The sequence below is a fragment of the Anabrus simplex genome, chromosome 2 (assembly GCF_040414725.1).
Source record: "Anabrus simplex isolate iqAnaSimp1 chromosome 2, ASM4041472v1, whole genome shotgun sequence".
Classification (NCBI taxonomy): Eukaryota; Metazoa; Arthropoda; class Insecta; order Orthoptera; family Tettigoniidae; genus Anabrus; species Anabrus simplex.
In genome coordinates, this window is record NC_090266.1 from 673,848,987 (window position 1) to 673,865,539 (window position 16,553).

Sequence of the window (16,553 nt, forward strand, 5' to 3'; positions counted from 1 at the left end):
TTCGATAATGTTGATTGGACCAAGCTATTTATGATTCTGAAGATGATAGGGATCAGACACCGAGAACGAAGAATTATCTACAATCTGTATAAAAATCAGTCTGCAGTGATAAGAATCGAGGGCTTTGAAAAAGAAGCAGCAATTCAGAAAGGAGTGAGGCAAGGCTGCAGTTTGTTCCCTCTCCTTTACAATGTTTACATAGAACAGGCAGTAAAGGAAATCAAAGAGACATTTGGAAAGGGAATCACAGTCCAAGGAGAGGAAATCAAAACCTTGAGATTTGCCGATGATATTGTTATTTTATCTGAGACTGCAGAAGATCTCGAGAAGTTACTGAATGGTATGGATGGAGTCTTGGGTAAGGAGTACAAGATGAAAATAAATAAGTCCAAAACAAAAGTAATGGAGTGCAGTCGAACGAAGATAGGTGATGTAGGAAATATTAGATTAGGAAACGAAGTCTTAAAGGAAGTAGATGAATATTGTTACTTGGGTAGTAAAATAATTAACGATGGCAGAAGTAAGGAGGACATAAAATGCAGACTATCACAACCAAAGAAGAGCTTTCTTAAGAAAAGAAATTTGCTCACTTCAAACATTGATATCGGAATTAGAAAGATGTTTTTGAAGACTTTTGTGTGGAGCGTGGCATTGTATGGAAGTGAAACATGGACGATAACTAGCTCAGAAAGAAAGAGAATAGAAGCTTTTGAACTGTGGTGTTACAGGAGAATGCTGAAGGTGAGATGGATAGATCGAATCACGAATGAAGAGATACTGAATCGAATTGGTGAGAGGAGATCGATTTGGCTAAATTTGACGAGAAGAAGAGATAGAATGATAGGACACATCTTAAGACACCCAGGACTTGTTCAGTTGGTTTTTGAAGGAAGTGTAGGTGGTAAGAACGGTAGGGGTAGACCAAGGTATGAATATGACAAGCGGATTAGAGCAGATGTAGGATGCAATAGTTACGTAGAAATGAAAATGTTAGCACAGGATAGGGTGGCATGGAAGGCTGCATCAAACCAGTCTATGGACTGATGACTCAACAACAACAATATTTACAAAATAAAATTATTACTGGCATGCATCTCTCGTGTTTTAGGTATATAAAAGCATGTACTTAACACATGGTGAGTAAGGTTTGCTGTCATCTGGGGTATATCTTAGATCTTTACACGACCATGATGAATATTCTTGTTCCTGGTAGTCCTCGGTTCCTCTTCATACGACGATCCATGACTAGAACTGTTGGCTTCTCAGTTGAATTTCTGGACGTCCCCTGTAAAGCTGATCGCAGGCACTCAGGCGCGACTCTTGTAGGCTCCGAATCTTGGGTTCGACGACCACTCACGAACATACAGAAAAATGGAGAATGAGTTATTAAATACTGTTTATGCACTTTTAAAAGGGGGCCTACTTGTAACAAGATCCACTCTTAAGTTGAAATAGATTAATGCAAGTAGTGATAAGTTTGTAAAAATCACTGTTCATTTCCCTGACCGTCACACAGAGTATCACAACGAATGTCCCTGGAGGATGCGAACATTCATTTTGTCAAGAACAGTTATTTAATTTTTTTTCTAAATGTCACTCGTTCTTAAATGCTCAGGACCAGTGATAATTAACACTTGTATATATTAATTAAGTGTCTCACCATGCCACATAACCTGAAGCGTTTGCCCTTCGTTGGTGATTGCACCATAAGTCATAACTGACTGTCTTTAACAATTGAAATGTTAAAATGCCAAAATAAGGTTTCCATTCGGCAATTATGTACATTAACTTGTACCACACGGCTTATTCCGTAAAATTATTTACATCACATTGATGTGTTTCTTCAATGGCACAACACTTTGTACACTGATATCCAAGTCACTGATATCCAGGTCCACTTCTAATGTGTTGGGCTGCAACTACACAGACGACAATGAGGTAACGTGTTACCACTGCAGCTACACGGATGAGAATGAGATACACTATTTGGATCCTAGCTATACTTATAGCCTCCGGACAAAATGGTCAGGGGGGAGATGAATTATGTCCCCGCTGAAAATAACGGTCCGGTAATCGGAGTCTTTGAACGACGTGATAACAATCGAATTAAAGCTTATGACCTCTACTTTCTACTGAACATATGTGAAACCAAAGCGATCAGTAGGCCATTCATAATTTCCAAAGCGTCCTTTTGGAAAATCACCCGTCATGTTTCATCATGCAATATCTCCCACTTTTTTCCACATGTTGTCAGATTTCAGTAGTCACCTTTGATCTGCGTACTACTGTATGATAGGCGTCATTACTGATCCATTATTAAAGTATTGTATTTATATGCATTGACAGTCAGCATAAAATACATTGGTTCGAATGAGACCTGACTTAAAAAATTAGAAAAATTATTTCATATAGAAGTATTCTTCTTCTTCCTCTTTTTAGTAAATTATGGTGAAGTGGTACTAATGAATGCGGTGTTGAATTTATAGCGGGCATTTATTTTTCAAAGGTTAACACACCTTAATTCGTCCCAGTCTCCAACAACCTCCATCTCCGTGCGTAGCTTCATCATCTCTTCCCACTCGCACCGAGTGAGAGCGCGATTTCAAGGTTTAGCAATACTGCGCTGTCCTCTTCTCGTTACAGCGTAGGAAACTGCTCCCTCCGGACTGGCGTGTCGCGGATCATACCCCGGTTCGACATACAGAATGCTAACTACTGCATTATATGTTACAGGATGTTGGGGAAAACGGCATATATAATTAGCCAGACCTCCTAATATGTCCATGGCATGATGGTGAACGGTTACAGTACCATGATCAATTTTATCAAAAGCTTTTGCAAAATCAGTATAAACTGCATCGATAGGAAGCCTTTCATTCATTGAATCAGAAATATCCTGAATAAAGTTCATAAGATTAGTCGTAGTAGAACGCTTGGGATAAAACCCATGCTGAAATTCAGATACGTATGGTTTGATATGATTAAATATTATAACAATGAGTATTTGTTCAAAGAGCTTCGCTGGAGCACATATTATTGAGATAGCTCTGTAGTTCTCAATTTTCGAACTATCACCAGATTTAAGGATCGGAGTTATTTTACTTATTTTCCAAATCTTAGGAAGTATTTGCGTCGTTAAAATTAAATTATATATGGTACATAGTGGAACCATTAGCCCCTCTGCACATCCTTTAATAATGTAAGGAGGTATGTGATCAATTCCCGCCTATTTAGATGCCTTAAGTTTTGTTACTGCATCTTTGTACTCATGTTCGCGTATGGGACCCATCTGCAAACTGTGAGCAGTAATCATTGATACTGACTCAGAGGCTATATATAAAGAAGGCTGGGTTGCATAAACAGTTTGAAAATAACATGCAAACGCGTTGGCTATTCCTTGCGCAGTTACAAAATGGTTTCCACCATATGTCATACACTGTTCGAACAAACTATTATTTCGTTTACTTTTTATGAAACCCCAAAAGGTTTTCGGATCATTTTTTATATTATCCTGTGACTGTAATATATACAATTTATATGCCCTTGCAATAAGTGTCTTAGACTGTTTTCTTAATTGTTTGTAAATGTGAGCACTGTATTCAGAATGCTTCATGTGCTTTCTGTGAATCTCCTTTAATTTCAACATTTTAATTATATCCAATGTAAACCAACAGGGGTACATTCTTTTCTTATTCACTGTTTTTTTAGGAACATATTTTGTGATAAGGTTATTAAAGACTTCATAAAAATAGCTTACTGCATTGTTAGGGTCTTTACTCAATAGTAAGTGATTCCAGTCATATTTTTGTAACGATGCATACAACTCATAAAAATCGGCCTTCTTGAAATTGTAGATGCTGACTCGCTCAATGTTAGCCACCAGTTCGAAATATAAAGCAGAATGATTAGAATCTTCAGGCACAAGGGGGTAATCTCTTCTGAATACATTACTATTTCCTACATAGTTGGACAGAACTAAATCAAGTGTTTTACCATTGGCATTTTTTACGTTATTAAACGAATTCAGATTGAATAAAGCAATAAAATCAGCCAGAGCAAGGTATTTTGGTCCACAGTTAAGTAAATTACAGTTACTATCATTGATCAAGGGTAAGTTAAAATCACCCGTTATAATAACATTATAATGTTGTATGAATTCGATGTTTTCAAGTACAGCAAAAAGTTATTATAAGTTTCTAATTCAGAGTTTGGTGGAAAGTAAACAGTTACCACGAGATGTACCCTTTCACCTAAAATAAATTTAACACAGACACATTCGATGTTCTCTACATCAATTTCTACAAGAACAGATTTAAAAGTATTGGCAACAACTATCAAAACACCACCACCCTTCTTATGAACACGATTCCGCCGAAAAACATTATATATTGTATCAAATATTTCTCCATTATATACGCTCTACGTCTACCATGACTCTGTAACCATGATCACGTCATAATTACTAGCAAGGACACTTGTGTATATGTCATTTCTTTTGGTGTTCAACCCTCTAACATTCTGATAGTAAAACGATAACAATTTATCCCTTACAGCCATCTATATCATTCCAAATTCTTAACATCACCAAGCGTTCTAAGAGTATATACATAAGTGTCACTTGCTTTCTTCCTAAGTTTAATATTTCCTGCATTATCCACCCACAAATATGCAAAATTTCTCTCCCTTTTCACCTTTCTCGCTTCACTGAAAATAAAACTTCTGTTTAAAGTAAGATTTTGGTTTATATAGATAGGCCCCCCAGAGGTAAGTCCAATGTCAGCACAGCTCAAGTTACGTTTAATCTTACGCCTCTGGAGAAACATATCCGTATCAAATCTTCTAACAAATTTCACAAATTTCAGGATTGGAAAGGGCTAGGACTGAAAGGTAGCGGTGTTTATTATTTTTCGAACAATTAGTTGTCATAAACGTTTTTAATTCAGGGGTGCCCAAACGCTGCACAGTTCACAGCGTGTACAGTTTCCGTACACTGACTTCGCACGCGTGAAGAGTTTGGTAGGCGTGTCCGCCCTCGGGGAGAGAGAGAGACGTCTATGGGGTAGGACCACTGATCGTAGTGTATTGACTGTATTGTATGAGTTTGGCGGCTAGGGAACATGCCACACACGGTTCAGGATGGCGATTCGTTCGATGTGCTGTTGCAAACTCATTGCATTATGGGCAGCACATAAAAAAGATAAGAAGTGACGAAAATTTGCAATCGTTTGAAACGGACTGGGAATTGCAGTTCTTTTTCACGCCTGACGGAAACAATCCTAATTGCTTATTATGCCATCGGACTATTGGCAGACACTAGAAATTTACTATCCAGAGTCACTATAATGCTGTCCAGAAAGAAGAATATGACGCGTTAGTAGACGAAGAACGTGAAACAAGGCTTAGGGATCTGAAAACACGTGATCGCAGTCAGGCAGATTCCGACGTGTTAAACATTTGAAAACATATTTTAAGATACAATCTTCTGTGGCTCACAACCGCAGTACGTTCAGGAGTGTCCTTTCCTCCTACTTTCAGGAAGATGATCTCGAAACGCCGGCATTGAGAGATAGTTACAACATAGCGCTGAACATAGCGAGACTGGGAGAGTCATTTGCGCATGGCGAAGTGGTGAAAGAGTGCTAGTTGACAGAGCAAAACTACTCTGCCCCACAGAAGCCAGCAAGTTTGAAAATATCTGTCTTTCCCGCCAAACAGTGACTCGTCGCATCTGTGCCATGGCTAGTGATGTACGTCGACAATTGATTAATGCGGCGAAGGATTTAATCACCTTTTAATCACGTTGGATGAGTCCAAATATATAGCGGATACTGCACAGTTAGTTATTTTTTCAGGGGAGTGGACAGTAACTTCCGCGTTACAGAAAACCTTTTAGATATGGTGCCAATTAAAAACACCACTTGCCGGGCTGAGTGGCTCAGACGGTTAAGGCGCTGGCCTTCTAACCCCAACATGGCAGGTTCGATCCTGGCTCAGTCCGGTGGTATTTGAAGGTGCTCAAATACGACAGCCTCGTGTCGGTAGATTTACTGGCACGTTAAAGAACTCCTGCGGGACTAAATTCCGGCACCTCGGCGTCTCCGAAGACCGTAAAAGTAGTTAGTGGGACGTAAAGCAAATAACATTATTATTATTATTATTATTATTAAAAACACCACCATAGGAATAGACATCCTTAGAGCCGTAGAAGAAGTCATCGATGCAGTCGGTTTGGATTGGAATAATTTGGTATCGGTTACGACGAATGGTGCACCGGCAATGTGAGACAACAAAAAGGGATTCATTGTCTTGTTACGAAATAAACTTGGCGCAATGAGACCGACCAATCTACCCGAGGTTCATTGCATTTTGCACCAATAAGCCCTTTTTGCGAAGTCAGCCAAGTTACGAGATGTCATAGAAGTTGTTGCACACACTGTAAACCACCAGAGACAGCACGGATTGAAGCACCAGTAGTTTAGAAAACTTCTGAGAGAAGGAGATGAAGAGTATGATAAGATTATGTACCACAGTGACGTCCGTTGTCTTAGCCGCGGTAGGGTTTCAAGCAGGTTTTTATAGTTGAGACTAGCGATAGTTAACTTCTTAAATGAGAAAAACAAACATGAGTCAAAATTAGAAGATCCTCGGTGTATAGCACACCTTGCGTTACTATTTGATATTATCAATCATATGAATGTTTTTAACGTTGCTGCGTAAGGTAAAAGCAACGTAATATCTGATATGGTCGAGAAAGTGGAAGCTTTCAATAGAAGACTTGTACTTTGGGAAAGCCAGCTGATGTGCGGAATGCGGCGCATTATCCAACGTCGGACTCTGTTCGTGAATGTGCTGCATTTGAAGCGTATGTTTCAGTAAGCGTGGACATCTGGAAACAATTTGCACAACGATTCCAGGATATTAATTTTCTATCTCCTCTTCTACAAACATTTGCGACACCATTAACCGTTCCAGAGGATGACTCTCCTATTCACTTGCAGATGGAACTTACCGATCTTCAGTCTACCGTATGCCTTCGAGATAAGTTCTTCCTCGTGATGATTTTTTTAAGAAATAAATTCAGTTCAATGCAACCCTGTAATGATGAAAGCCCAATGTTAATAGAAAAGCGAGAAAACGGATAAAGAAACTAATTGAATCGTACTGTTGATGAGGTCGATTCACCTCTACGTGCTGCAGTCGTCACGCGAAATACACGGCCGTAGAGGGTTGCATTTAACTGAGAGGCTATGCCCGCTTAACAACTTTAGGGCAAATCAAATCAGAGTTCCAACCATTATATATACAGCACAAAAACTACATTTCTACACATTAACAAAGCTAAGAAGACGGCGCAGTTCAACAATTTTATTGTACACAACGAGCTTTTATCTACAAATGGCTAACAATGTACATAGGAAATGAACATTTTAACATTAAAGGACTGTATTCAACTTTAACTCCTCAATTTTAGAATCGTATTTAAATCCGACATTACGAGTGTACAGAATTATAACCATTATGGAATTTGAAGACAACTCTTCACCCAGATGAGATTTTTTATATTTACGATATCACAAGATTTTTCTTGCTGTAAATTAGAGTTTTCAAACCTAGCATAAGTTAGTTTTTAAGGAGTCAAGTTCAGCAATATGTTGTTGTTCATTGTTTATATCGCCAAGTGTTTTTCACTTACTATACAGCTGATGATGGTGTCAAATGAAACACCGAAACATGTTCTGTAATAAAATAATGTTGTAAATACCATCCAACAACATTGTATTTTGTATTGAATTTTAATTCAATTGTGAAGTCTTAAGTAGACATCCTTCAGTAAAATATTAGAATAAATATTTGAAGCATAGTTCAGGGGAACTCACGCAAGATAAATGAAATAATGTTGATGAAATTCATCCACAAGAAGGACGACTTTGTTATAATACTTCTGATAGATTTATGCGAAGTTAATGACGCCACAATTAATTAATTTCTTCAGAATACATGAAGTTTCTTTGTGTGAATGTAGATGTTATTACGATAACACATGGAAGTATAAGATGTCATAGGTGTAATTTTCGAGCCATGGAAAGCTCATTGATATTTAATTTCTTATAAATTGTCAATAATCCCACCATTATTAAGAGGAGATACTCCCAACATAATTTAATTTCTTTATTCAAGCCAGATGTAGGCTAATAAATATTTATTATGTATTTCAGTTAAATTCGAGTTTCGATATGAGTGGAGAACGATTGGTGTTATATCTCAGGAAACTTGCAGAGAAGAATTTGTGTAAAAATCCATCAAGATTTGTTTATTAAAATTTCTTAAATTTGTGTTTTGAATGCTAGTTTTAAATGCATGTCAAACCTGTTGTTTTAAATGTTCTTTATATGATTGTCGTTAGTCCTTGTATCTTTCCTACCTTTTTCAAGTAAGCAAAGCCTTACAGGTAACGGTCCACGTCTGGGACTTTCGCTCTCCGTCTGAGCCGACCGGGAATATATGGGTCAGTACCATCCAACAACCTGGTATCTTAAGCATCAAAATTAACAATATAATTTAAAATGAAATAATGTATTTCATGAAATTAATGTAAAAACGATGTGTGTTAAAATATTTTTTCTTTTGCTTTTACAAAAACGGACATCTAACTCAGTTGAAATAATAAACGTGGGCGAAGCCGCGGGCACATGCTAGTAATAATAATAATAATATTGGAGAGATAGTGATTTCGAGCCCTATTGTCGGCAGCAATGAAGATGTTTTTCCGTGGTTTCCAATTTTGACACCAGGTACCTTAATCAAGGCCGTCGTCTATTCCTTCCTACTCCTATACCTTTACTTTCTCATCATCGCCATAACATTTATCTGCGTCTGTGCGACGTAAATCAAATTGAGAAATAAGTACAAGTATAATACCGTTAGTTCTACGTCCCATTAAGTAGTTTTACGGATTTCAGAGATGCCTTCTTCTTCTTCTCCTTATTATTATTATTATTATTATTATTATTATTATTATTATTATTATTCCTGGTATTTTCTCCAGTATATTGGAGTAGGATATTGACATGGATTTGGTTCAGATTTACGGCTGGATACCCTTCCCGCCGCCATTCCTTTGCGGGAGGAATGTATTCAGTGCTTCGTGTTTCGTGGGGGTTGGAATTGTGAATGAACAGAAGTATGTTAAGACGAACACAACCACCCAGTTCCTGAACCAGAGGAATTAACTATACGTACTTAGAATCCTTAAACCAGCTGTGAAACCTAACCAGGCCTCTCTGAGCTTAAAGCCAGTACGCTGGCCATTCATTCTAGGAGCCGGACTTTTCAATGACTCCGATGTGCCGCAATTTGGTCTCGCGGAGTTATTTTACGTGCCGGTAAATTCACCAATACGAGGCTGGCGTGTTTTAGCTCCTTCATTTACCACTAGACTAAGCCAAGATCGAAACTGTCTTCAGGGCTGCCGACAGTGGGTTCGAACTCCACTGTCGGCAGCCCCGATGATGGTTTTCCGTGGTTTCCCATTTTCACCTATCTGTGTCGATGCGACGTAAAGCCTCTAGAAAAAAGATCGAGCCTGTTGGCTTGGGCTCTGCGTTCGAGCCACTCGGCCCTGTGTGGAATTATACTAATTTTCTCATTCATTTGAATTATGGAACTAAGAATTATTCTGTCACTTATCCCACACATAGGAGTGGAATTGACCCTGTTTTACGGCCGGATGCCGTTCCTGACTCCAATCTTACGTGGAGGGAATTTTTCACTACCGTGCAGTTTAGTGGCGGTTGATAATACGGTGTGATTGGCTGAGGCTGAAGTTGGGATCAGGTGGCAAAGTGTTACAGATAGCCGAAATGAAGTAGGGACTATTAGAACCAAGTGTATTGGGTGGATGGGGTACGGAACATATTGGAAATAGTAGGAGTGGGATACTACTGTTAAAGGGATTGCAGAGGACAGCAAGGACTTTGAAAAAATATAGTTCTAAAAGTTAAAGATATTAAAAAGCAACAAAGTGCTTCACGTTGTAAAATAGGAGGTCACGAGGAGAATTGGGAGAATGAGGACAAATATAGATAATATGGCAAACGGGAAAATGAGGGGCATAATATTGTGGCTAATGAGAGGGAAAAATAGAGTATAATCTACGGACACAATACAAATGAAAATAAATATTTACTGTGTTCTAAAGAAATGGGATGATCAGATCTTATAAAAGACTGTTTAGAGACAAGGGAAATAAGAGAGAAATGTATAGAAGAAGAGAATATGAGAGAAATCGATACCGAAAACCAGCTGTATACGACTGTAATGTTAATGAGCAGTTTTGGAGGCAGCTGGGAAGAATTTCAAAATTATTCGTCATTATTAGGGGAATGTGGAAAAGTAAATTGATGGAAGGGAAAAAATTTATACATGTTAGTCAGTAGCAGAATTGTGCCCAAGGCAACCTAGACCATATAGCTCTCTTGAAGTCTAGAATAATTAGTTTATAGTTATGGCGTACAATTAATTTACCGTCGTAGTTTAATTATTGGAGCCTCCGTGGCTCAGACGGCAGCGCGTCGGCCTCTCACCGCTGGATACCGTCGTTCAAATCCCGGCCATTCCATGTGAGATTTGTGCTGGACAAAGCGGAGGCGGGACAGGTTTTTCTCCGGGTACTCCGGTTTTCCCCTGTCATCTTTCATTCCAGCAACGCTCACCATTCTCATTTCGTAGCATCTATCATTCATTAATATATCACTTTGAGAGTGGCGACCCCATCGTAATAATAGCCTATATATGATTCATTCATTACATCCCTGACCCGGTCAATGACTGGAAAACAGGTTGTAGGTTTTCATTTTCAGTTTAATTATTAATCTGTATATGTTTAGACAGTCAATAATAATATTCCTTTCAGGAGCTGGAAAAGGTGTGGGGGGACTGGGGGGGTCATGTTTCCGGGGTATCGGATGGATCTCTATAGCATGGCATGTCCGAGAAGTTTCATTTCCTACAATAATGTTTCTAAAAATCCTTCCAGGCCATTCCTTCTCTGGCCAATTTCTAAACCATTTACAAGTGTTACATTTAGGTTGATGAATCTTTCCGGACACCTCATTTTTAATAGTGCTTTTAGTGCATGTTTTAAAATTATGCTACAGGATATAAACTTTTGTAAACTGCATGTGTCGAAACGGAAGGTTAATATAAACAATACTCTCTCCCAGATCTGTGATTTGCGAGATTATGGAAGACAGATATAAGCTTATCTAAATAATAATAATAATAATAATAATAATAATAATAATAATAATAATAATAATAATAATAATAATAATAATGCGGCGTGTTGTGTGTACGTGAATAGATGTGTACTGAGACAAACAGAAACATTCAATCCCCGAAGAGGAGGATTAAACCACACATGGCTATAAACACCAACCCGGCCAGGAATCGACTACAGACAGTCTGAAACGAAGGCTATGACTTTGATCATTCAGCAGAAGAGCCGGGCAGTTATAGGTTCAACACTCTGGTCTATTACCTATGCCTGGTTCTGTCTACATGGCCCTAGCTTTTATTGTCTCAGATTGTGGTGAGGAGTTTCTCAGCTTCATGACGACAATCTGATTTGGATATTAATGACACAGTCATACGTCAACGCAGGCAGTCATTTGGCTCCACCACTGGGCTTCGTAACGTATTACTGGCCATTGTGTGCTCCAAGAACTCCACGACAGGTAAAAGGAACGTACAGGGTCCAAACAAGAGACATAACTTGATGTTCACTGATGTGTTTATTTTTTAAATTTCATGGCAGATGAGGTCATAAAATTAATGATTTATGTACACAGACTTAATAAATAAGGCGGGTCCTTAGTGCAGGTAGCCACCGTAGCCCAGGGGAGCCTTGAGAACAGCGGGGGCAGCAGCGGCGTAAGCCAGAGGAGCGGCGTGGACAGCGGGGGCGGCGTAGGCGACCGGAGCGGCGTAGGCAACAGGGGCGGCTACTGCGGTCTTGACGACGGCGGGAGCGGCGTAGGCGACGGGAGTGCTGACAGAGACCTTGTAGGTGTTAGCGTAGGAGGTGGCGACAGGGACAGCAGCCTTCACTACAGGGGCGGCATAAGCCACGGGAGCAGCGTGGACGGCGGGGGCGGCGTAAGCCACAGCAGCGGGGGCAGCAGCATAGCCGATGGCACCACCACCGAGGTATCCAGCGGATACGGCGGCGAAGAAGAGGGGCAGGATCACCTGGGAGAAGACATAGCAAATTATAGTTAACTGAATAACAAACATTCAATGTAGCACCCAGTGGTATTGTGGTGTCTGGAGCGGACTGTGTATTCTTATTATTGGGCACAAGTTTGGGAGGACAATTCTTATGTTTTATGTAAGGTACTCCTCCTATAGAGTGACCATACCATGAATAACCTCTGTTATCCTGGGTTCCCAGTCCTAATGAATGAGTACTCTTTATTAAGCAGAGTAATCTGTTTCTTGTGCTGACTGCTATAAGTATATACAACACCCACTGTATAAGTTACATGAAACTGTATTATTTAATTTACATCAATACTGCCATAGCATTTTCAAAATAGATGTACTTTTCTCCGTTGTCCAAATGTCTAGTTAAGGTCGGAAGCTACTTCCGTTGACCATCTCGAATGCTGCTCTTTTCCAAACACATTACATTACAGTGTCCTCCTATTTACCTTAAAATCCAACTAGTAGTACAGATACGATATTAACACAGGTCATGGGAGATCGTTGATCAACAAAACACCGGCGCTAATTGCAGACCGGCGGGTATTTTGTTCTCTGAAGGCCAAGTCTCTATTGTAGAGGCAGCCTTGATCTCTTGCAGAAAGTGAAAGTGCTGTCCGGCGCGAAATACGGTACTGTCCTCTCACACGCACCGCTAGCCGGGTTATTACAGCATCCTGCCACTCCTTACCAGCACGTTACTGTGCCACATTGGCACTAAATGTTCGTCATCTCTCATTCACTGTCACCTGTGTACTGTCAATCTCCGTAGGTTATAGGCAGTTGTCCTCGGAGGCTGGGATTCGATTACCGATACTGGCAGAAATTCAAGATTGGTAGGAGGACTGGTTTGCTGTTAAAGAAAAGTTTCGTGTAGTTCACCTGAAAAGAGGCGCGGTTTCTCGAGGCAATGAGTTTACTTAGCCTTACTTATCTACGACCAGGTTGGCTCAATGCGTGGCAGCACAACATTTGCTAGTTCAGTATTCAGGAGACAGATAGGTTCGAAACCGCCGCCCCCCTCGAACATCTCCGGAATGGATTCCTTCGTTGTTTTCCATTTCGATTGGAAAGCAATTGCCGGGATTGTACTTTTCTCTAGGTCACGGCCACACCTACAGCCTCACACAGCTCACAGCTATAGGGTGTATCAGGGAAAGCAGCCACAGAACTGGCGAACTAAACATATCCTCGAACACTCTCGGGACTAAAAGCCTTACTCAAAAAATAAAGTAAAACGTATTTGCTTGTGGAATATTAAGCCACATAGGTACAAACGCGGTCACAAGAATTCCGGATGGAAAAGGAAACAGGTAACGTTTGGGAGAAGATTTTGGCCAACCCTCAGGATGAAGGAGAAGTAACCAAGGCAACATCACATGTGTTTCTTCCAGGAGGTGTAGCCCCGTTGCGCACTGAGAGGCCACTCCCAACTCTATTCTTTTGGGTACCGATTAAGATGTTCCTATGGTTAAATATTCTGGCTATACTAGCTTTTCCCAATCAAGGAAAACAATTAATTAACTGTAATTTAATTGCGCTCTGTGAGTTGACATACACATTACGTCTGTTGCCTTGGATGAGTCGTGTGTTTCCTCCCTTCATTGCTGAGCTAGTGGGACGTGTGGGCAGGCGGAGAAGCAAGTACCTTCCCCTCCGCGTGTGTTTCGTTTATGCTCGATATCCTCGTACTTAGTTTTCTCCACCTCCCCTCACTCTTCAGATATGCACATGTGTTAACGCGTCTAGTGGATGTGACCATTGAGAGAGCGTGTGTAAGCAGGTACTGGGTGGTTCTGAGGGCTGTACTGATTTCTTGCCTGAAATGAAAATTTCTGGCCACAAGATACTAAATATTTCGCGTGAACCTCTGGGAAGAGAAGTGGAGCATATATTCCGAACTTCCAGAACTTTTTAAAATTGACATAAAATGGAAAAAGTAAGCACGCTTAATGTCTTATAAGACATGTCATGAACCAGGGAATCTACAGTATTATGTAGAGAACGCGACTTTTAACTTCAAAAGTTTTTCATGCACTAGCCGCGATTTAGTCTGCCAATGCCTGTGAGAGATGTCAGTGACATGGATATGGATTAGTTTATAGGAAACTTAATATTCTATATAAAATAATCCTAAGTAGCAGTAATAATATTAGGTTTTAAAGACCCGTTTACTGCTTTTACGGGTTTTGTACACGCTGATGTGCTGGAATTTTGTCCAACAAGAGTCACTTTACGTACCCTTAAATCGGTCGGCACGAGGCTGGCACTTTCAGATACCACTGGGCTGAGCCGGAATTGAACCAGTGAACTTGAACTCAGAAGGCTGTCGTTTCTACCGTCAGATCTATTCAGCGCTTACGGGCACATACCGTTAGTATTTATGTCACTGACAAGTGAATAATGCATTTTCTCACATCCGATTATTGATTTTCCAGATTATATATGAAGCATGCCCGCCTCTGTGGTGTAGTGTGATTAGCTGCCACCCCCGGAGGTCCGGGTTCGATTCCCGACTCTGCCACGAAATTTGAAAAGTGGTACGAGGGCTGGAACCGGGTCCACTCAGCCTCGGGAGGTCAACTGAGTAGAGGTGGGTTCGATTACCACCTCAGCCATACTGGAAGTGGTTTTCCGTGGTTTCCCACTACTCCTCCAGGCAAATGTCGGGATGGTACCTAACTTAAGGCCACGGCCGCTTGCTTTTCTCTTCCTTGTCTATCCTTTCCAGTCTTCCTATCCCCCGCAAGGGCCCTGTTCAGCATAGCAGGTGAGGCCGCCTGGGCGAGGCACTGGTCATCCTCCCCAGTTGTATCCCCTGACCCAGAGTCTGAAGCTCCATGACATTGCCCTTGAGGCGGTAAAGGTGGGATCCCTCGCTGAGTCCGAGGGAAAAACCGACCCTGGAGGGTAAACAGATAAAGAAAAAAATATGAAGCATAATTTGTCTAAAACTTAAACCTGTTTCTTCATCTCTAATAATAATATTATTTGTCTGGGTTCGCTCCCATTGTGCACTCTGAGTAACACCGAGTTTTGAAATAATTTTGATACCGATTCTAGGTTCGTTGTAACAGACTGACATAGCAAGGAAGTAAACACAAAAAATTTCCAAACTTTTTGAGAAAAATTGGAATGGCCGTTTTCTCGGAGCTTCAATTCAGTGTTTATTTCCCTTCTTCAGGGTTAGTGATTATTTTTAAGTTTACCTGTAACGTGATTTGAAAGAAGATTTTTTAAGGAACTGCGATCAATAAATAACAAAAGAATTAAGAACATATCGTTTAATATATTACCGGGTATTTGAGGTTTGATCCACGGTATAATGCTAGTTACGTTAAAAAACTATATGTTACCACTTGAGAGTTAAGTAATGCCAAGGTAATGGAGGTTTTCCTGGCAGAATTGGTTTAACTGGCCAGTGACACGGAGATGTCACGTTGAAACAACTTCGGTTGCAATTGGTGGAATTTCAATTCTAAAGTTCCAAGTTTGTCAAATGAGCAAGAAAGGCCAGCATACAAAGTTTATCTTTAAAAAAATTTGAGGTACCATTGTCCGTACCGCCGCGCCGTTAGAAATTTGGTGAAGTCGAGTTCGTATCTGCTGAAGCAAAAGAGAATTCAACGGTGATCTGAGGAAGATCACAGTTTCCCAATCAGAATAAAGCGCATAGCAGTTCAATGCGTTGACAATTGTCTTATACGTTGTCTCAGACTAATTTAGCTCCCAATATCTGTCACTTCGAATAAAGCTGGGCCAGAACCGACCGGTCTAGTTGTGTGTACAATGTCTGGTGCGAGTCCTGCCCAAACCAATTTTATATTTCCTAAACATTTATGGAGTTAACATTTCTGTGTAACTATATATGAAGCCTTCCGCTATTTACTGCACCTAATAAGCAAGCTCCACATTTCACACCTCATTGCTTACGATCCTATGTAAACTAGAAACACCGAGTTCTTTCCCTTATCGTCGTGGTTGGCAGGACAAAGTAGACTACGGTGAATACTCACCAGCTTGTACATGTTGTTGTTGTTGTTGTTGTGTCGGTCTGCGGAGCGGATCGAGTGTGCCTTACCGAACAACCACTCCGGTTTATATACCTCCAAGTGTAGTCCGAGTACGACCGAGGTCATGGACGTAACTCAGTCACCGAGCCTCCCAACTTCCCCACCACTTTCTCTGGCACTCCACGGCATGGACACTGTCACCTGCTGGACTTTTCATTCGAAAATCAATCAATTAAGAAAAACACTATGATCAGGGTGGACAAATTCCTGAGAATTTCT

At 40.4% G+C, this 16,553-nt stretch overlaps 1 protein-coding gene across 1 annotated transcript in view; it reads right to left on the minus strand.

Moving 5' to 3' along the window:
• Positions 1-16,320, minus strand: part of LOC136863630 (cuticle protein) — a 51,625-nt gene extending 35,305 nt beyond the window's left edge. Inside the window, exons 1-2 of the mRNA XM_068226023.1 lie at positions 16,278-16,320; positions 11,875-12,249 (exon numbers count right to left, since the gene is read on the minus strand). Coding sequence (XP_068082124.1) covers positions 11,875-12,249; positions 16,278-16,289 — 387 coding nt within the window. The 5' untranslated portion in view covers positions 16,290-16,320. The remainder of the gene's footprint in view (positions 1-11,874; positions 12,250-16,277) is intronic.
• Between the last annotated feature and the right edge of the window lie 233 nt (positions 16,321-16,553).